The 21,976-nt window shown below is 38.9% G+C and overlaps 2 protein-coding genes across 5 annotated transcripts in view; one reads left to right on the top strand and one right to left on the bottom strand.

Moving 5' to 3' along the window:
- The first annotated feature begins 611 nt into the window (after positions 1 to 611).
- ddx19b (DEAD-box helicase 19b) lies at positions 612 to 9,229 on the top strand. Of its 2 annotated transcripts, XM_008409324.2 has the most exons (12): positions 612 to 815; positions 1,162 to 1,201; positions 2,779 to 2,868; positions 2,984 to 3,119; positions 3,286 to 3,378; positions 3,533 to 3,635; positions 3,724 to 3,838; positions 3,936 to 4,113; positions 5,246 to 5,483; positions 5,718 to 5,880; positions 6,161 to 6,352; positions 6,448 to 9,229. In XM_008409324.2, exons 1-12 carry the CDS (start codon positions 759 to 761, stop codon positions 6,507 to 6,509), a joined length of 1,467 nt encoding a protein of 488 aa, XP_008407546.1. In that variant the 5' UTR covers positions 612 to 758; the 3' UTR covers positions 6,510 to 9,229. The 2 variants fall into 2 exon arrangements, with proteins under 2 accessions (XP_008407546.1, XP_017160207.1); XM_017304718.1 differs by lacking the exon at positions 6,448 to 9,229 and having other exon boundaries at positions 5,681 to 5,880; positions 6,161 to 6,327.
- An 869-nt stretch (positions 9,230 to 10,098) lies between these two features.
- pusl1 (pseudouridine synthase like 1) overlaps positions 10,099 to 21,976 on the bottom strand; it is a 12,757-nt gene continuing 879 nt past the window's right edge. Inside the window, exons 1-8 of one of the 3 annotated variants that reach the window (XM_008409325.1) lie at positions 21,410 to 21,970; positions 21,279 to 21,339; positions 20,601 to 20,788; positions 16,669 to 16,818; positions 14,838 to 15,002; positions 11,620 to 11,674; positions 11,267 to 11,429; positions 10,099 to 10,232 (exon numbers count right to left, since the gene is read on the bottom strand). In XM_008409325.1, coding sequence (XP_008407547.1) covers positions 10,183 to 10,232; positions 11,267 to 11,429; positions 11,620 to 11,674; positions 14,838 to 15,002; positions 16,669 to 16,818; positions 20,601 to 20,788; positions 21,279 to 21,339; positions 21,410 to 21,465 — 888 coding nt within the window. In that variant the 5' untranslated portion in view covers positions 21,466 to 21,970 and the 3' untranslated portion in view covers positions 10,099 to 10,182. Of the gene's footprint in view, positions 10,233 to 11,266; positions 11,430 to 11,619; positions 11,675 to 14,837; positions 15,003 to 16,668; positions 16,819 to 20,600; positions 20,789 to 21,278; positions 21,340 to 21,409; positions 21,971 to 21,976 lie in introns of those variants that run through there. The other 2 variants (XM_017304719.1, XM_008409326.1) reach the window with 2 other exon arrangements.

Below are 21,976 nucleotides of genomic sequence, written 5' to 3'. Positions count from 1 at the left end.
AATAAACATAAGAACACATTAATCTGTGAAACTGTGTTTATACCAGGATGGTTTGACGCACAGCAGATCAGATCGCATACTATATAAGGACTTTGACTCCCTCTGCAGGTTAAGCGACTGAATAGTGCGTTACATATTCACATTTTAATCATCTCGTTTTACAAAATACTAAAAAGAAAATAACACTTTGTGAGGAACTGTGTGGCTTTAGCGCTATATTTGAACTAATTTATTCTGAGCCTTATTTTTTGTTATTAGTAATGAGCACTCATAAACTGATGCCTCAATCTTTCCCCTTTTTAGATTGTGTGAAAATGTAAATATTTTATTTTATTATTAATAATAATAATAATAATAATAATAATAATAATAATAATAATAATAATAATAATAATAATAATAATAATAATGTTGTTATCATAGTCATATTAATAATAATAATATTATTATTATTGTTGTTGTTATCATAGTCATATTCGGTTTTGCATATTATTTATAAAAAGGATTGTAGAAATGCAGTTTTCAAATATAAAGTCTTAGTTCAATTGTATTTATTTTCAAAATTATCGGCTAGGAACGATTATTGCTAAAGCCTTTAAATCAGCCGGAAACATTACGTCGTTACACCCTCGTCCAGAATCGGGATTGGCACGCCATTGTAACAAGTAGTTACTTTTACATCAGCGAGTGGTCATTCAGAGTCAGACTTCAAACTCACCTATCCAGATTGTAACAGTGGTATATCAACCTGTCCCATAATGGCTTCAGAGTCTTGGGCGCAGGCCGTGGATGAGCAGGAAGCCGCGGCAGAATCGGTAAAAGCCTAAACTTACGCAACGTGAGCTAACCTGTTGTTAGCCTGTTTAAAATGATGCTTTTGCCTTTTTGTGGGAACTGTCTGTGTGAAAAATAGGTGTCAATGTTTGGTTCATAACATACTGAATTTTCCAGTGATAGTGCTGCCAAAGAGTTAGCCGATATTTGCGGCAGTTTTTCCTTTTGAAGTTTTCTCACTCATAAAACTAAACTACCGGCTAAGTTAGCCCCATGGTAGCTTTAGCACGTAGCGGGCTAGCATGGAAATGATTCAAGCACACTGTTGTTAACTACTACTTAATGCGACTCTCTGATTTAAAACTTTTATCATGTTCTTCCCCATAGATTAGTAGTCTTCAGATAAAGGAGAAACCAGAAGAAAATGGTAAGTGTAACTATATTATAAATAAAATGAAATAGAAATGACAAGGCAAAGCGTAATTATATTATACTACCAACTATTTTGTTAGTAGTATAATTTATATATAATTTTTGTACAGTTTTCCAGTGTTTGTGTAATGGTAACATACAAAGTCGGTAGTCAAATGGAAAATGTCTCCCGTTTTTGACTTGTATAATGATATTTAACAAAAAAATATCTAAATAACTATCACTTTGCATAATTAATATATTGATAATGTAATATAAATCAGGGGTGTCAAACTTCTATTTTTGAGGGCTGATGCTGAATTTGTTCTTCAGCATCCAAATATGTGGTTCACATGGTTTAAAGCAGAGAAGCGTCTAAAAGTTGCAGGACATCTTTGAGGACTGCGGTAGATGCCTGCTTTATTTTTTTAGCCCTTATGGTTTTGTAGTTTCTCATTAATTTACATAATTTACATTAATTTACATAGCATTATTTACATAATTAAATGTGCAAAGAAAGTCTTCCAGGTTGACTACACAAAGTCTTCACTTTCACACAGACACACACTGGCAGAGAGTTAATGAGTCAATGTTTGAGAGCATTTATCCAGTAAAAAATTTAAATGTATAAAGCAATCATAAAAACTTTAGTTTTCATCATCTTTACTGCCTGTAGGTGCTGTTATTTCTTCAGCTACTCTTCATCCATCATTCTCGTCTTGTTCAATTTTCAGTCTAAATCTTAGAGAAAATCTTAATGCCTTGCTTGTTGTTACCTTAACTGAAGTGCTTCCATATTTATTCCTGTCACAATAACACATTTTTCTGGACTATAATACAAGTTCTCCCTCTCAAAGAATAATAGCAAATTTTTAATTTACCATGTGATTAATTGATTTGACAGGCTTATTATCCATATATTAATCTGCCTTTTTTTTTGAGACATTAACTCAGACGAACATGAATTGAACACCGCTGACATGTGGTGTTGACGCGCGCGCACACACGCACACATGTTTGCGTGACTATCTTTGTGGGGACTTTCCATTGACTTCCATTCATTTCTACAGCCTAAACCTTACCTTTACCCTTTTCCTAACCCTGACCATCACATACCTTACCCTAACCAAAACTCAATTCATACCATAGTCCTAAATCTGACCCCTGACCCTAAAACAGGGTTTCCCCTTGTGGGGACCAGGCTTCGGTCCCCACAAGGAGCAATTGGTCCCCACAACGTAGTATGTGCCAGGAAAATCGTCCCCACAACGTATTACAAACACACACACGTACCACAGCTACGGGGTTTGTATGCACACACTGCAGTTTGGAGGAAAACTGGAAATTTTGTTTAAAAAAATTAAGAAAACAAACGACAAAGAGACAAATTCATTAAAAATGGACAACCGTAAATATTGATATGGATGGATTCTTTAATTATATTGATTCCCTGTTAAGTTTCAGTTTTGTATGTCTTCAATTAGTGCTCAGCTGTGCACAACTCCATCCATTTAATCATTTTACAATGTGCCGTATTCATTTTGTAGCACGATTTTTAAAAGCAAAAATCAACTTGTAAATACTACTTTTTAGGTACCGTTTCAAATGCCACAGACTCCAGCAGTGGGGCTGCAAAATCAGAAGGCGAAGGTGACGCCAAACCTGCAGACGACGACGACAAGGGTGAGGAGCTTGAAACGTGGCTGTGTCTAAAATATGAGCGTAGACTTTGATCGCGCCCATTCGAGTTGCTCAGTCTGTCGTGCTTTAAGGTTGCGTTGCCTTGCCTGTCTTTCAGAGGACAAAGCGGCACAATCGCTGTTGAACAAGCTGATACGGAATAACCTCGTAAATACGACAAATCAAGTGGAAGTTCTCCAGAAGGATCCAAACTCCCCGCTATACTCTGTGAAGTCCTTTGAAGAACTACGCCTGTAAGTAGCTCCTCCGTGTTCTTACTTTCAAAATTAAAAGTAAATCTTTTTTTTTTTTTGTCCTTTGTGTCCTTCCTCCATTGATTCAAAGCAGTTTCATAAAGTACAAAAAAAAAAGGTCACTAAAACAGTTTGCTTTGGGCTTGTATTTTTCATTTCTTCACAGCAAACCACAGCTTCTTCAGGGTGTATATGCCATGGGGTTCAATCGACCATCTAAAATCCAAGAGACCGCCTTACCCATGATGCTGGCAGAGCCGTGAGTTCTACTTGATGTTTTCTATGCCTCGTAAAAACCTCTGGTTGGTGCTTGGGCTGTTTTTTAAGAGAAGTTGAAAGAGGGCTGCTTTCTTTTTCTGAAATATATTTTGCTACTTGGAATCAAATTTTGTTTTTTTTTTTGCCCCCTGAAGTCCACAGAACCTGATTGCTCAGTCTCAGTCAGGGACAGGAAAAACGGCCGCCTTTGTCCTGGCAATGCTCAGCCACGTCGACCCCAACAACAAATATCCCCAGGTCAGAACGACATCTGCACGTTTATGTAAAAGTGTGACTTTCTTCTAAACACTTGAGCTGCAACGATTCTTTGGTTCTTCTCCACCAGTGCTTGTGCGTGTCGCCGACGTACGAACTGGCACTTCAGACCGGCAAAGTTATCGAGCAGATGGGCAAATATTATCCCGAAGTCAAACTAGTCTACGCCATTAGAGGGAACAAGTGTGAGTCTCTCTGCAGCACTCTGCTGCCAAAAAGAAAGCAAGTCGTTTCTTTCGCTTTGCCTTAATTGTGAACAGTGTCGTCTCGGGTCTCTTCCAGTGGAGCGAGGCAGCAAACTGCAGGAACAGATAGTTATTGGGACACCTGGTACGATGCTGGACTGGTGCAATAAATTCCGGTTTATAGATCCCAAGAAGATCAGAGTGTTTGTGTTGGACGAAGCTGACGTTATGATCGCCACGCAGGGACACCAGGACCAGAGCATCCGAATCCAGAGGTAAGCTGAAACACACGTGTAACTAAATATTTGATCAAATTTAATTTCAAATTAGCCATATGTTAAAAAAAAATTAATAATGATAATAATAATCTTGGATGTTACTTGAATTGTCAAATTTTTAATTTCTAGTAAAATTTTAGGAGTCATATCAATATAGAAATAATCATGGGAAAAAAATCCAATAGTGCAATCATATTGACCTATATATATCTGACATCAAAATGAGTCTGAAATTCAGGAATCCGTTTTAAGAAGTTAACAGCATAATGTAGATATTTGAGTCTGTGAATTTGGGAATTTTATAATGAACTGTGATTAGAAAAACCCTTTATTTTACTACTTTGCATTGTTGAATATGGCCCATCTGTTCTGAATTAACACAACCTGCTTAGTTAAAAGGTTGACAAAAAAGTCAGAATTTCATAGTAGGTTTTACTTCCAGAGTTTTGGCGCCGTCATTCAGTCGTGTGCTGTGGGTGCAGGACTCGGCGATCCTAACACGACCATTAATCATCTAAAAAGGAACAATCTACTTGGCCCCTCAAAAAAGATGATTAAGTGCAATAAAACATGTTTTAGGGTGAAATTAAACCCTTTTTTTTTAAGAAAAGTAGTCGGTGCTTTACAACAAAGGAGTGTATACATTTTCTTTTATAGAACATTTCATACTTAAGGAAAATGAAGGGAAAGCGTGAAGTTATCTATGTTCATAGAGAAAATTACACGTGTATGTTATAAAACTAAAGTACTACTGCACCGTAGTGGTATTTTCTGTTGTAGACTTTCTTTGTGCACATAATGTGTGCACTGGACTTACCTTTTGGATTTGTAAACACTCGTCGGTCCTATGTAATGTTTGGCTAAAGTTAATGAAGATGCACATCTGTCCAGAACTGCAGGTTGTTCTGCAGTTCTGCTCAAGTGCGACACCTAAACTCACGGTGTCTAAACCTTTACCAGAAAATGCTTTCATTTCTGATTCGTGCGTAGCATGAGCGTTCACAGCTAAAGATGTTAACGTTTGCCTCATAGAAGTTCAAAATGCAAAAGCAACAGACGTATTGTTTGAAAAGCTTCCTGTTGGCACAGTTGAAGGTTTTACAACTCTGTCCACGTCCTCCGTCCGCAGGACGCTGCCGAAGAACTGCCAGATGTTGCTGTTCTCAGCCACGTTTGAAGAGAGCGTTTGGAGCTTCGCGCAGCGCATCGTGCCCGAACCCAACATCATCAAGCTGAAGAGAGAGGAGGAGACTCTGGACACCATCAAGCAGTACTTTGTGCTCTGCAACAGCAGAGAGGAGAAGTTCCAAGCTCTCTGTAACATCTACGGAGCCATTACCATCGCTCAGGCCATGATCTTCTGCCATGTGAGCTCGTTTTCTCACACTGCATTAAAAACGTTGTGCATATATATATTTTTTCTCCTCCACTAAATTATTAAATGTTTCAGTTTAACTGAGTTTATTGGTTATAATTATGCTCTGAGAAACTTGGATGGTCATTTTTCCCACAATTCGCAGCGCCTGAAGCTTGTTGTGTTATTCTCTTTGCCAAATGGCTACAGCAACCTTATGGTTTTTTTGTTCCTCTGCGCAATCCAGACGAGGAAAACTGCAGGTTGGCTTGCAGGGGAGCTGTCCAGAGAAGGCCACCAGGTGGCGCTGCTCAGTGGAGAAATGCAAGTAGAGCAGAGAGCTGCCGTCATAGACCGCTTCCGAGATGGAAAGGAGAAAGTCCTGGTGACCACAAATGTCTGTGCTCGAGGTAAAGATGATGAAGTGGAAAATAAAGGGAATATGAAGTACAGACTTGGTCAAAATCTGCAGCTCAAAGGATTCAAAGGATTAGACTGCTGCAGAATTTTGTCTTAAATTATAATAACCAGCTGTGGCTTTTTGCATCAGTCCTGGCTGTTTTTGAAAAGAGCCATTCCTGCCTAATGGGGCTAAAAGCTGCTTGAGACCCACTGTTATAAATCTGCAACTTACAGTCTGATCATGCATCATAGTCGGATTCGATTTTTTATTTATTTTTTTGTTTGCAGGCATCGACGTGGAGCAGGTTTCTGTGGTGATCAATTTCGACTTGCCAGTCGACAAAGATGGTAACCCTGACAACGAGACGTACCTGCACAGGATTGGGCGTACCGGCCGATTTGGGAAGAGGGGACTGGCCATCAACATGGTGGACAGCAAGATGAGCATGAACATCCTTAACAGGATCCAGGAGCATTTCAGTAAGTTCAAACAGCTTCACACTCCTTCATACACACACACACACATCGGATCGGGTGTCTGAACTGGTGTAATCTCTGCTTTCTTCCTCCTACAGATAAGAAAATTGAAAGACTAGATACAGATGATCTGGATGAAATTGAGAAAATTGCCAACTAAGCAGAGAAAGCGTCCCCACCCCCTCCTTACTCTCCAAGGACTCTACGCTTCTATGATGTTTTAAGCTTTTATTTTTTATTTTAGCTGTCAGAGAAAAGAGCAGAACCACACCAACAGATCATATGTTTACATGTGGACATGTCTCCTTTCAGACAAGTTTTTTTTTTTGTAAGTCTCTGGAACATACCCCATTTCACTCTTTGTACACATTTTTTTCAAAAAAAAAAAAAAGAAAAAAAAAAAAGAATAAAGTCTGTAACTTCAGTGCTGTGTATGGATTTTAATGCTCTAAACATGATCAAGTTATTTATTTGAAAACTTGTGAAATTTAGGAACTTTTTAGCGATTTATAGGAATATTCACAAGTTCCAAATTAAAAAAAAAAAAAAGCATTTAAAAGTGCCACAAATGTTTTAATGTAAAGGAACTGTAGCAGATGGTCGGTACAAAGGGTGAAGTTGGGTATGCTGCTCCAAGTAGTAGTTTGTTCAAATCATTTTGTTTATGAGATGGTGAGGGTTAGGATCTAAGGGTCTATGCAAACTTATCAGCCTGATAGATATTATCAAATGCTATCAATATATATTCTCATAACACAAATTAATCCTGAAATAACCTCTTCTCTAGCATCAGGGTGTAGTCGGATGCCAAATCGGCTGCGTAGAATGATACTAACTCATAGGCATAAAGGTGCGTCTTTGCTTAGCCACTAGTCATTCGTCAGCCATCAACACACACACACCATTTGTGTCACTTTTGAAAGCCGGAACGGCCACTATCTGAACAGTCCAGGCAGCCATTCATCACAAGTCATCTGTTTCTTCATCAGACTCATAAAATCTCATTTTAAGTCCCAAAACGTGACCTGCAAAGTCCGGTGTGAGTCGTTTTTCTTTCACGTCATCGCTGTCCCATCCAACCAGTTCTAATCAGGGTCTCCAGCTCAGACCTCGGCGCAGTTCCCATTCTTCACCCAGCCTGTGCCGTCAAAAGGATTGTGAGTTACAAAACAAATACGCAATGCCTTCCTCAAGTGCATTATATATACGCATAGGATTTTGATATCGCTATTTTAAGACATTGGGCTTAAATATTCTGGCTAACACTTGAAATTTTGATATACGTACTGAATAATGGGGAGCCTTTAATTATGGGTGCATGAACTGCATTATCTTTTTGAAACCAAATGCTGAATTGAACTTGAGGACCTATGCTAACAATCAGACTCGCTGTGTTGCTTCAACATGGTTGCGTGCATAGAAAACGTGTACTTGTGTACATATTTAAGAAAATGTATAAGAACAAAAATGGGTGAAGTATTTAGGTTCGTCACTTCTAAGAAGTGCAATAAAACATTCCCGATGAGGTTTAATTTTCCTAGAAGACAATGAATCTACAGGACCTTGCAAAAACTATTCACGCCCCTGTCAACGCTTTCATTAAAACTACAAACTTTAATGTCATTTATTTGAGCAGTATGTGATGGGCTATAACTGAACAGGAAGCAACGAGGTGTGCCTTTCTAATTTCTACAATATGTTTGTGTTCATCCCCTCTGATTCAACACTTTGTAGAAACCCTTTCACTGCAGACGCCAGTCTTTTTTTTGATTAATGTTTGAAAGCTTAATTTATATTTTTTCCCCCAGCTCAGTCAGATTTGGTGAAAAGTGTCTGTGACATCAGTTTTCAAGCTTTGGCACACATTTTTCAGCCTCTCATACGTTTTCTTGCATTTAATTCCTTCTGTTAATTCTGACCAGCTTTCTTGTGGTGAACTTGGAACGGGACTTCTTTAGGATTTCTTTTTGTCGCTCTTTGTCGTTTTTGAGAGCCACAGACTCACTATTTAACACTCAGGCGACGTCTGCAGTCCACACGGGGGGTTGAATACGTATGCAGGCTACACTTTGCAGAGTTTCTTTCTTTGAAAGGTTTTCGAAAACCAGGCACCATGAACCCTCGTCCTTCCACCTTTCAAATTTACGCTAGTTTATGTCGGTCTGTCACCCAAAAGAAAGCATTGGTGTTTGTCGTTGCAATGAGACATGGGATATGAATCACTTTGCAAGGCACTGTAAATCAGTGTACCTTTGTATCAGTTTGGGGAATGTTGAAAACAAACCAAAAAAAGAAAAAATAAAGTGTAACGTTAACACTGGAGCCTCAGAGCCAGTTGCCAGTCAGTGTGAACCTGCAACAAGCCTCAATCAGCAGCACAGAGAAGGTAACTGGTGGTAGTCTGGTTTTAATGGACTGTTAATGGACCTCAAAACTAGCTGAACAGATGCAGACAAATTAGGAGAAGCTAGGAAACGACTGGCATGAGAATACTCAACACTTTGTAGGTAAAAAAATAAATAAAAGTGATGAATGCAGTTTTATTAGGACAACCGGATGTATACTTTGAGTGCGTTTGTGTGTGTACTTTGTTGACCCGTAGTGTAATGCCTCTGTGTGAGAGCCATGGACACAGCAGCTTTTGCTAAAGGACACCACCCCCACCCCCACCCGACCTCCCCACTTGTAGTACACCATGTTTTGATAATGTTATGAACCCAGTTCATAAATGTGTACATTAGCTAAACAGGCATTCAGCAAGTTGTGTCCGTAGTAGCCAACGATAGGTTCAAGGTGTGTGGTGTTGTGTAAGCGGAGCTGTGTTCATGGACACAGTTATGTATCCTTACATGTTGAATTAAATGAACATATAGAGGTTCACCTTGTTCTCCGTTGCTTATTTATGTCAGATTGGAAACTCTGGTTCTGGTTCTCGGATCATTTAGAAGCAGTTCCTTAAGTACCACAATATTCAGAGACATTTTATAAACAGGAATACCATAGATGTTGAACTTTTTTTTTTCTAAAAAAAAACTTGGTCAAAGAACGTCGCTGTATAATTGATGAGTTAATCTTGAAAAACAAGTTTTCCCTCAAAAATTAAATTAGACTAAGTGTCTCCTGTTTCAGATAAATTAACATGATCAAAATGATTCCCACTGGGATGACTATGCTTTTAGGTCATTTGAAGATGCCCAGACTATGTGATGACTTTGTAAGCTTCTCAATTCACAACGGTTGAGTTAAGATGGAGGCAAACCTGTGGATGCACTTAAAAACACCTCAAACATGCCATTTGACATTATAGGAGTAAAGAAGTCGATCAAGATATCAGGAAGAATATTGGGTCATCCTCGAGTTTCCCGATGTCTCCAAGTGTCACCATTATATGTTCAAACAATTATATGCAAGTACAATTGGCACGGCAACGTTCAGCCATCCGACTGTTCGGAAAACAGACGGGTTTCATGTCCCAGAGACCAGAAGGACTCGACCTGGGAACCAAAGCACAAGACCCTCCAAAGAAGCTGACTGAACCTGGTAAGAGTGCTGATATCCAGCGAGAAATACAACCGACATGGGCTGAATAGATATAAAAAGAAACATTCCTAGTTATTTTTATCATTTAGCAAGTAGAAATAATTCTGAAAAAACCTGAGCATTTTATTGCCTTGGAGACAAAATTTCCCCTGAGTGAAACTAAAGATGGTTAAAGTACCAAAGTTCAAAGCATAACCAATAACTCGAGATGGATGTTACTAAAAAACTTTATTATAGTCGCTATCATAAAGAGTTCACAAATATATCAAATATTTCTTATTCAGGTAGCATCGTCATGTCTTTGGATCTTCAGTGGCGTCAGGCTTTTGGGAGAACAGAAGGTCTGAGGAAATCAGAAACAAAGATTTAACCTGAGACAAGTATGAGAAATACAACAGCATAGGAAAAATAAAACCTTGTAAAATAAACAGCTATATTTAAGATGAAGATGACAAAACCAGTTATGTAGTCCTATAGTGTAAATTCTTTGTAGTCATTATTGCTCCCTCTGATTTATCCATAATGGTAAAATATGTTTAATAACACATTTATAAGACAATATAAGCTTAAACTGTTAACATTTATGAAGAAAGAGAGAAACACATTTCAGCTATACATTTTTTGTACTGTAAATTTAACAAAGCTATACAGGCCAATTTCAGACTAAAAAAAATAAAAACAAGCAATTTTAAAATGAATAAAAGATCAAGTCATTGTCTAATAAAAGCAAACACGCATTTCAAAATGTGGCTACATACAGTTCTGATAAACAATGCAGTACAACTGTTGTTCATATCAACTATCAGCGTCTTCATGTTACTTAAATTTTCTGCACATGCTTCATGAAAACCTAACAGAAAAACTGGCATAACTTGACATTTTTTAAAAATGTGGCACTAGGGACCGTTTTTATTGCATAAATGGTGGAATGTGTGATCTTAGCAGTCGTGTGGCAGATGTCTAGATGTAAGCCAAATATTACTTCCGTAAAAACTAAATTGAACTAATTTTACCAAAAAGGTACAAATAAATAAACAGTTGAAGAATCTACATGTTTTTGGACCTACATATAGTTTATTTGATGGAAGAATGGTGGAGTAACTAGTCTTCATACAGCAAAGGATGATGGTAAAAGTATTCCCTGCTCATTTGTGTTGGTAAACAAAAAGTTTAGAAAAGTGTTAAGTAGTTTAGAAATAATATGGAAGTTACACACAAGAAACAAGAGCGTAGTAATGTCCTCAATGTGTTATATTTCAATTAGCCGTCAGAGAGAGCAGACTCTCGGTGGCTTTAGATTATGTAACAGACTTGCTGTATACATTAAAGACGAGAGATATTACACATGACTACAGATTCAGAGTGATTCTCACTCACCCGACTCTTTGTAATCTACACTTTTAAGGAAGAGGCCTTGGGCTGGAGCTGCCACATTGTGAGGGAAGGCCAGAGTGTCCCGCGCATCCAAGATCTGTTTGACCTGAGACACGGACAGCCGTCCCCGGCCTGCAGCCACCAAGACTCCAGCCATCCTCCTCACCTGGATCACAACGACCACGGCTTCACTCTCAGGTTTACACCAAACATCACTGCAGATATTTGATGGTGTCGGTTTTGATGCGACTGAGCCGTCACCAGCAGAGGGCGCCACTCACAATGAATTGGAGCAAAATATGACAAAGAGCACACATTAACATAGCAGGCATTTGAAAGAGATTAGAGCAACAAACCTGCTTATAGAGAAACGATTGACTTTTAAAGGTCAGCTCCCAGAATTGTAGCCGCCTGTCAAAAATAAAGTAGCGTTAGCAGCAATACATATATACGCATAAAAGCAGGTTTTAACAAAAGTCTGTACTTAACCTGATTTAACAAAAATGATTTTTAGGTCTCATTTTTAATTATGTTAGGATAGATGTAATTATTCTAACAACTATGAGAGAAGAGCAAGAAGACGGGAAACTAAAAAAAGAAAAAGGTAAAAATAACCCACGTCAGACAATTCAGGCGCGACCCGCGTCAGCGTGGATGAGGCTCATGTGACATTCACCCAGACATCAGACACAATTCAACATTTGTTGCGTGGATTTGTTTAAATGTCACGTCCCGAATATGCCAGAAAACCACAGGATTATGAGCGACGGCATGCAAACTCCTTTTCTGCATTAAAAATCAGAGAAGCCTTTCTATTCCTTTTTTTTTGGTTTTGTTTTTGGTAAAGAAAGATACAATTAAACGAAGAGACATGTGGCAGGAATTGGGTCAAATGCAAATGTGACTCGCAGCTTGCTGTCTGCATTCGCCATATAATAAATATAGACCAAGGTTCATTTAACAAGGCTGAAAGCAGTGTGTGCTAGACATCATTATTACACATATATTTAAACCAAAGTTACCAAAAACAAAAACAAATAAATTAAAGTTAAGAGAAGATCGGTATTTTTCTATTTAAGCTGGAAGTTGGACATCTGTTGTGACATAAGCAGATGAATGTGGGAAAAGTTGCGAAACGACAAGGAAATGCAGGCATTTCTGAATTGCTGTTTTTGACCCAAATGACTGCAAACAGCACCAGGAACACTAATTAGAAAACTAAAGATATAAAACAACATTCATGCTGGAAGGATGACGCATATATCTTGGAAATATTAAGGTAATATTGAGCTGCATTTGATTTCTTTTAAATAATGATTGTGTGAAACGTAGCTCTAATAACACAGACAAGCTATTTTCTAGACATGCATCATCATTGTGGTCGCATGAACATATTGACCCATAAATTGCAATTGAGACTTTTACAAAAATTACAAGCAAAATATATAGGTTTATATAATCGCTTTCATTAAAAAAAAGAAAAGAAAAGAAAAGAAAAGCAACATGTGTCCCCACTGCTGATCAAATACAGTTAATTTGGTTACAATAACTATTTATAACATATGTAGATTCAGTAATAATTTTCTAGGACTGTGCAGAATAATCCTCCTCCTGTCACAAATATGCCAGAGTAAAGTATAGAGCATACTTTAAAGAGTCAAGTATAAAGAGCTGATTAATTAGTCAGGCTGTCTGCTCTGGTAGCCAGGCTACAGTCAGCTCCTTTGCAGACATGCACAAAGTGGCTCTACAACTGTCATTTTAAAACAACATTGTCTCAATAAGAGTGACTGGTGCCGCCACCAACATACCTGTTCAGATTTTGTGCAAGTGGAAGGAAACCCACAGAGTCAAATTAGTCTTTCTTGCGAGCACAGGAAAACTGTAGAAGATTTTTTCATCCAGCTGACTGGCAGCTTGCAGCAACACTTTAGTGTTTATGTGTTAAATAAGCAGTGCTCTGAAGAAGTATTTACATCCCTACAGATTTATTTTGTTTGTGCTTTTTTGTCACATTATAACATCTTCACATCAAACAAATTTTAATACTGAAATATTAATATTTCTTTTAATTTAACAAATTAAAAAAAATAAAATTTTCTTTTAATTTATTAAAGAAAAAAAAAGCCTTAACCTGGAAACCTTTGGGAAAAATGTAAATGGTCTCTTGGAGTTTGACTCGTAGATGCAGATTTTAATTTTGGCTTTCTTCTTGAACAGCAGCCTCTCGTTTAGTGGGACGCTTAAGTTTTTTTTCTTTTTTTACTTTCGCTTCATATGACAATGGAAGATTACAATTAATAATTCTTACAATCTGCTCACTTTTATCACTTGGAAGGCTGAATAATTTCTCAGTCAGTGTAGCACAAGCCTCAGACAAACTTACCCTGTCAGTGAAAACGCTGCAGAGACAGCACAAGGACTAAATGGAGAGAGGTTTACTTGTAAAATGAAATTAGATTAACTTCATAAAAAAACATGAATAAAACATCACCTTATGTTTAACCATCTACAACCAGGCCATCCATTCTCACTGCCCTCTTTTAGGATGAAACGTTGAGGCCAACCTTTGACATTTCTTAATAATTTATCACTTAGTTTCATTTTATTTCATCACAGTTACTTAGAATAGTGACGGTCATAAAAAAATGAACACTTAACTCGAATGCAAGCTTTCTAGACCGGTGTTGCCCCACATCAACCCCTAACTATAAAATATGCAAAAGACTTTAATTTAGCAGAAATGCAGGCTTGACTGGAAGATGTGCCATGACCTGGAGGTCACTTCATGCTGGTGCACCCCGTGTGTTGGGGGTTAGGGCATAAGAAATTACATTTATTCAAAGAAGCGATAACCTACTTCTATAACGTGCACCATATTTTCAGGATTAATAATTAATACTCATGGAAGTGTTATCTAGCATAGAGCGACCCCCCCGTGGAAATGTAATCTCCCACAGCCCATGTGGCCCTCTCCATCTCTGCCATGGATTATACTGAATCCTCATTGTCTAAAGTACCCGTACCTGCTTAATACATAATCACACGCAGCTCCTTAATTAACACAAACAACATCTATACCTGCCTGATCTAACAGCGGGGAACATCAGCTGTTTAACAAGGCATTAAATAATATACAGAGCGCAGCTGGAAAGTCAAGACAAAGGGAGCTTCCAGTTATTAGCAGCTCAGCTAACAGTGTGGAGATCCAGGTCTTTGAGGCTGGTGCGCCTGTTTGGCATCACCCTAATTTTTAGCACCCTCCACAGATTCCCTATCAGAATCAAGTTGGGACTTTGATTGCAATCTTTTTCAGAAAACAATTCTTTACCAGGAAATCATACAGTGTAAATATTCTTACTGAATATTGTGAGAAATGTGTGAGAAGCAAAACAAAAAAAAAGCTCAATCTTTTACAAATGTTTACAAAGAGCTCTCATATACATATTTATATATGAGGTCCTGTACGTATATTAAAATTCAAAAGTAAAGTCCATCAACACAAGAATTATATATTGGCATGCTAAAGCTGAGCTGGGTACAACTTCTTTTTTTTTCCTGTCCACAATCCTACCTGTGAAAATGTGAATGTGCGAAGGAGCTTCCAGGCTGTATGGCAACCACATCCACTGTCTTCACGGGATTTTTAAAAGGCGAGTTCACTGCCCTGAAGCTGCTGAAATCGTGAGTGCCAACCAGCAGTGCGGCGGCCTCATGCATGGCGTCTATATCCAGCTCTCTGAAACAGACAAAACATTTGATTTTAAACGCGCAAATGATGCGACTCCCTGCAGGCCAGTTTCCCCAAAAATCAGCCCTTTTCTGGTCTTATTGGGATTCCTTCATGCCGACCTGAAAGTGACTCGTCTACACAGGTAGGTCAGAATGAAGAGTTCACGCCAAGTAAGATGCATTTCTAGGCCTCCTTGTTCCAATTTCCCATGAACTTATGTAACATTAACATTCTGAGGAACAAGGCCACGTGAGAGAGCAGAGGCATGTCAACGTTTGGCTCGTTTCGAGTAGGGAGTGAGAGCGGGATCACGGCTCGGACTCTCCACAGCTTTTAACGTCACCGTGTAAATATGAGCCGACAGAGACGGGGATGGATGCAGCGAGGAGTGACTGAGCCATTAAAATCCTTAATGCAATCATTGAAAGCCTCTGCCTTACAAAGAAATCTTAATTATTGAAAGAGTTTGGTACCAAAGAGTGAAGATATAGGATTACCATCGGTTGCAGAATAATGTCCCGATATCCAGAATTATTGATTCCAATAATTACAAGCAGGAGAAGGTGCCACCCCCATACCATCACACTGCCACCGCCAAAATCCATTTGCAAAGAGGATTTGGAAAGTTCTTCAAGGCTGTGATTTACAAGGATCAACTCTGCTACTTAATGCAAAATGCATTTAAATACAAGAGAAGAAAGCCTGTGTACTTCAGATTTATTGTTGAAAAGCTTTGTCAACATCAGAAGAAGCAAATTAAAAAGGACAAAAACAGAAATCTGTACTTGCAAGAAAAGCCCCCATAGGTCAATCGTCAAGAAAGTTTGAGAAATACAAAGTAAGTAAAAATAAGCTGCATTCATTTCCGCTGAAAACCAGCTTGGTGAAGTAAAGAACTAAAGCAATCCATCAGATATTTCTTGCAGTGGAAAAGCGGGTGTGATGACGCGGGAGAGGAGCGGCAGATCAAAGAGAAAACGAAGAGACGCTGCTGAGGCAGAGATGCTCAAGGGCAGAAAGACGAGATAAAGGCTGAACACGAGAGAGGGATAAAGAAGCAGACGACGGAGAGAGAAATTAGGGAAAAGGAGAATCAGAAGAGATTCAGGAACAAGTGAGGGATGGAGAAATGAAAAAAAAATGGAAAGGGAGTGAAAAAAAAGGAAACCTGGCTAAAATGCGTGGGTGTTGTTCAGCGTGTATAAGCCCGCAGCTTATCTTGCCCTACTTTTCCCTAAAAAAAAAAAAGAGTGAAGTGAGAAGAGCAGGCAAAATGTTCAAACATACACTCTTTAAAACATTTTTCCTTCATGCTCCCTCGATGTAGTCACAGCCAGAAGAGCATTGCCTATGCTTCAAAGCCCTAAACATTTTATCTCTTTGTACACGCTGTCCCTCTTCTCTCCCTCTGCCTCCTTCTTGTTTGCTTTTGGTGTGTCAGCTTACATAAAACCTTCTCGCAGTCCCTAATTTGTAGCTCCACCATTCCCAATTGGGGATTATTCATGCAATTAACATCCAGTTATTCTCTGTGAGCTCTGAGCTTACTGTGAACAAAATCATAGTCTGAGCTTTATTTCTCATGATGCAGCACAGGAATGGGAAAAAAACGTTGTGCAAATAATGGTGAGTGGGGGGAAAACAGCAAGCCAACAGTGATGGGATCACTCACGTGTTGCAGAGACTCCAGCACAGATTGCAGTCTGTGAGCGGGAGCAGAGTGTGGTGGGTGGCGCCCAGTGCTACTCGGTAGACGTAGGTCCGAGACTGAGCACGATAACGGGCGTGAAAGTCGTCAGGGACGCGGTAAGCATGGGTGACCCTTCAAAAACAAAAGATCAGTATTGAGTCTGAAAAGCTGGAAACGGCATGTCCATTAATTCAATCTGAACAATGTCTTTCTTTACCCATTTTCATTCTCCTAGTAATAACGATTCAAGGTAATTTCAATTTCTCTTTAAAATCTATAAAATCGGATTATGCAACAACTGTCAAAATGTTGTTTTTTTTTCCTGGTATCCCTGAGCTTATTCATTTACATCAGAAGCAGTTTTCTCACCGTGTGTGAGCGAACTGCTGTAAAAACAGTCGTTATTATCATAAAACCAAGACAAAATGATTCCAGGGTTGACATTTGGTGTTTTTATATCCTGTATTAGTGATTATGCTGGTCATTAACTCAAGCAACAGTTTCTTTGTGAACTCAAGAAAGAAATTCGACCTTTACCTCAGCTCTGGTATTTCTAAATCCAGTATGTTCCTCAACTCAAAAGGATAAAACGGAGCATCTTGTGAGCTGTATTCTTCCTGTACAGCCTTCCTGTTATCTGCAAAAATGTAATACTCTCTCCTGTTTTCTCACAGTCTGTAATAATCAGACAAGTCTTGTGTGGAAAAAATATTGTTTCTTTCTAAATGGCTTCTTTGATTTAAGTGCTTCCTCTTGACTTGTTTTTGAAATATGTGGTAGCTGTTGCCATGCCGTGTTCCCTGATTGGTAAAAGTTTTGGATTTTTGAGTTTGACTGGTCAGCACCGGTTGAGAGCGATCAAACTGAATGTTGCCCAAATCAGTTATGCACTCATTCAACACCAAACAGACACTCAAACAGGCTGCTGCCTATTTCCAGCAGTCATTGGGTAAGAGACGTGGTTCACCCTAGACAAGTCGCCAGCCAATCACCGGGCTACACATAGACAACAGGACACTCAATTACGCACATTTATGCCTAAGAGCGATTCAGAAAGACCAAGGAACCCGACAGTCATGTTTCTAGATTGTGGGAGGAAGTCAAAGCACCGGGAGCAAAAAGGCAGAACATGCAAACTCCATGCAGGAAGACCCAGGGCAGGATTCAAAGCCAGGACTTTCTTGCTGCCAGGCAACAGTGCGACAAACTGTGTCACTATGCAACTGTGTAAAGTAATAACTGAGTAAAAAGCAGGTTACTGCCATGGATATATACTTTGGTGGATTATCGAGTAGTCCCTTGATATCCTGATGGTTTATTTAAAAATGTTTCTAATACTTAATCAATGGATTAAAATAAAACCTGATGAGAATTTGAGCTACAGAAAGTAAAACCAGGAATACATTTCGACCACCAAAAAGGTCTGACGGGTGCATCGCAGATACATTTAGTAGAGTTCACCACTACTAGCGCTAAAGTGACAGAGTATTCTTCAGGGTTAAACGGTGAACTTGATAAAGGGCTGCAGCAAACTGTAGCACCATGAGAGTGACTGAATGTGACACATCAATACCCTTCCAGTTTGTTCACACAGATTTGTGTCTGCAGTGCAGTCAGTCTGATGGTGTACATGTTTAGTGAGTGCTAGATGATGTGGGAGACATGTAGCGGTCCCATTTAAGCATGCTCAAGCACACAAAGGTATGACAACAATGACAATCAGAAATTCATGCTTGTGTGTGTGTGTGTATGTGCTGGAAAACTAGGTTACGCTACCAGGGGAGGAGACTTGAGTGTGACACACAGCAGAGAAAACCCTTGTGTATGCCTCTGCCGGCACCTCCGATGTGAAGTGACGGCTTTCGCCCCACCACTGCACACCCACATCAAATTTTCATACACGGTGTACAAAAGGTGGCTGCACAAATCTGGGGAAAATGGGGCATTGTTTGTTGAGGCACCAGCCCATCTACGAGGAAACAGCCATTAACCCGGGCCTTAACGCAGACCATTCCATGAGGACATTTTCTCTTTTACAGTGTGCAGTCTATGTTTAATTCTCATCTTGGATCTGCATCCCTGGAGGCGGCAGACCAAAGCTGTGAGCCAGCGTTGTTGTGGAAGATGTCTTTATTTCAGTTACAAGCTCCCTCTGCTGCAAAAACGGGGAGTGATGGTGATGAGAGACTTTATTCAAGCTCATTTCTAATGTGACGCAAAACAAAAACACACATGATGCCGATTTAGTCATACATCTATGGAAACAAGAGCTTGTTTATACTGTATATTCCCATTAAGCCAGATGAAAGCATCCTTGTGAGTGTGTGGAAGTGTGTGCGCTGCGCAGCACTAACAGCGGAGCTGGGATAATCCTTTCCAACCTTTTCTCTACAGGTTTAAGGATTAGCAGTATGCAGGGAGCTTCCCTTCCTTCAACACTGCACTGTGTGTTTGCCAGGTTGGGTTTCACACCATCTGTCCTCACAGGTCTGACACTTCAAGACCCTCTCTCCTTGTTAATATCTAATCATGCATAACTGTAGTGTGTCTTTCGTGAGCACTTAAGATCTGAATAGTGCAGAGATCCCTAATGAAGAGATCAAGATGAGGAAACTGGGAGGATCACAATGGAGAAATTTTTTTTTTATTGTTTATTAATAACACTAACACTTTAAACAAGACAAAAACCTGAAGTGTACAGCCAGAGCTCCAATTTGGATAAAAGCATATATACGTGTCAGAATGAGCCAATCAATGTCCACTCCTAAATCCGACCACATCCGAACAAGTGGCAAGACTTAAAAATGTATTTTCAAAGATGCTCTAGAGATCCAGTCTGACTGACACTGAGCTATTTTGCAAATTGAAATGTGCAACATTTTCAGTCTAGACGTGCAAAGCGAGTAGAGATACAGATATACTGTCAAAAGACTTGTAACAGTAGCAGCAGGAAAAAGTATTTCTACACAGTATTGACTTAGGATGGCTAAATACAAATGCAAGCCACACTTTTCAGATAAACTATTTGGAAAATCATGCATCATTTTCAGTCTGCTGCACAGCAGTGCAGTTGCAATGCAGCAAGAAGGTGCTGGGTTCTTTCTGCACAGGGTTTCCATGTTCTCTGTGCATCCGTGGGTTCTCTCTGGGTACTCCAGCTTGGTACAACAGTCCAAAAACATGACTAGTAGGTTAACTTGTCTCTCCAAGTTGCCCTAAGGAGTGTGTTTATTCATAGTTGTTTGTCCTGTGTGTCTTGTGTTCCCAGCGACAATTACTCCTGAGGCTAAACTCTTCTTTATTATGTTATTTTGATGAAAACATGTTCTCAAGAAAAACATTCACTTTTCTCTACCAGAAATTTGGCTCAGTTACAAATAATTATTGAGAACCACTCTTATTTTGCGCTTTGTTAGTTTCAACATGTCAGAACTGATGAGGGTTTGCAAACTACTTTCTTTTATGAATAAAAATGAGTTGTCAAGATAAGCAAAAAAGGTTACAGACAGTAGTGGAGCAAAAAAAATGGAAAGACAAAGAAGAAAAATCTGCCTGAGAAATGGGTATAAGCTTTCCAAAAATCAATAAATGAAAACATAATTTCTTCAAGGAAGATATATTATACAAGCTTATGTAATGATATTCGTGTACCAAGGGCAATGCATGCTTTTTAGAAAACGTTACCTGTGATATTTACAGAAATGTTAAATAAAATGACAAAGAAAATCTAGTAATTAAAGAAAAGAGTGGCAGAACACTTGCACACATCTCTGAAATGTCCCATTTCACACCTCCAGTGTTGAATGGTTCTCAGGTTACAGCTCACTCATCCCATTTGATTTTGAATTTATCGTACATATGTACAGCGATGTACATATGTACGATGAGGAGCTTTAACATGAAGCTTGACTCACCTGATTTGCTGTTCCTTGAGATTAAAATTGAGAGCTTCAACCAGAACGTCCGCAGTGAAAGGAGGCTTGTCGTTTTTGCGCTGGAGGTCAAAGTGAGCCGAGTTCGAGAGGGCGTGGACACCTGCATCTGTCCTGCTGGACACCGACAGAGACACTGGGTTGACTGGTTTCAGTTTCTTAATTGCTTCCTGCACAACGACAGGAAAAAATGCAAAGCTTTAAGTTCATGCAAAATGTAGAAAAAGCCTTGAAAAAGTGTGGAGGGCTCTTAATCAAGATTATTTTAAAAGATTCAAAATCTAGATTAAATACTAGCAGGTGATTCTCACAGTGTAAGAATCCATTTGCTAAAATAAAAAATAACAACATATGACAATATTTAAATGTTTTTAAAACAGAAAAGCAACAGTTTCCATTCTAATAATTTCTATTTGTTCCAGTTATGACGACTGGAATGCTTAGCAGTTTGCAGACACTGTGTGTGTATGTGTATATATATATATATATATATATATATATATATATATATATATACACACATCGCCATTCTCAACTATTAATTAAGCACTAGTTGTGTTTATTCTCTGCTTTGTGCTTTTTTTTGTATGCAGCACTTATTGTTTGTAAAGTGCTTTACAAATAACGCTGCATGGTCGAGTATAAATAAGTAAAACTTACCTCCAAGTGCTCCTGGACCCCCGACTGACCCAGCTGTTGTGGAGGTACTTTTACTACTCCCCTGTAAAAATGTAAAGAAGTAATAAATAAATGATTGCAAGTATAATGTAACCCTTGCGCCGCACACTGACCTGTATTTTGTCCCAATGTACTGAAAAAAGATGAGGTAACGTGCCCAGTTGTGCATTATGTTATCGGAAATCTTCGTTCACAAGTTACCACTTGTTAGTAAAACTACAAAGATCCGATAAAAACCCATTTCACGTTCATGTTTACAGCAAGAAGGTAAGCGCTGACTTTCACTGTCCTCTCATATGGAGCACATGCGGCAACAAAAATCAGTGATAGAACCGAATTTGTAGTCCGGAGGTACAGTAGAAATGTCACTTATAGTCAATAATACCCAGCTCTCCTTCTCTTTTAGTAAATCAAAATAGAAGAGCAAGGTTGAGTGTATTTACAATAAACAGTCTTCTTAACATAAAAGGCAAAAAACGCTTCGTGTCACATGCACACTCTGTAGCAATTAGCGTGGCGGGTAACATTTAAAGATTTGACATTAGCATTTTTAGCACATGCGACAAAAAACAACTGCTAATTTAAATATTAACTGTAGAAGACAAACCCTCTTCCTTCCTAAACACAAGCATAAAGTAATTTCTTGTTAAATAAAGGCAAGCGCGTCTGGTCGCTTATTG

Source organism: Poecilia reticulata, linkage group LG5 (assembly GCF_000633615.1).
Source record: "Poecilia reticulata strain Guanapo linkage group LG5, Guppy_female_1.0+MT, whole genome shotgun sequence".
Lineage (NCBI taxonomy): Eukaryota > Metazoa > Chordata > Actinopteri > Cyprinodontiformes > Poeciliidae > Poecilia > Poecilia reticulata.
Note: the sequence above shows the minus strand (reverse complement) of the source record. Positions and strands in the feature narration are given on the sequence as shown.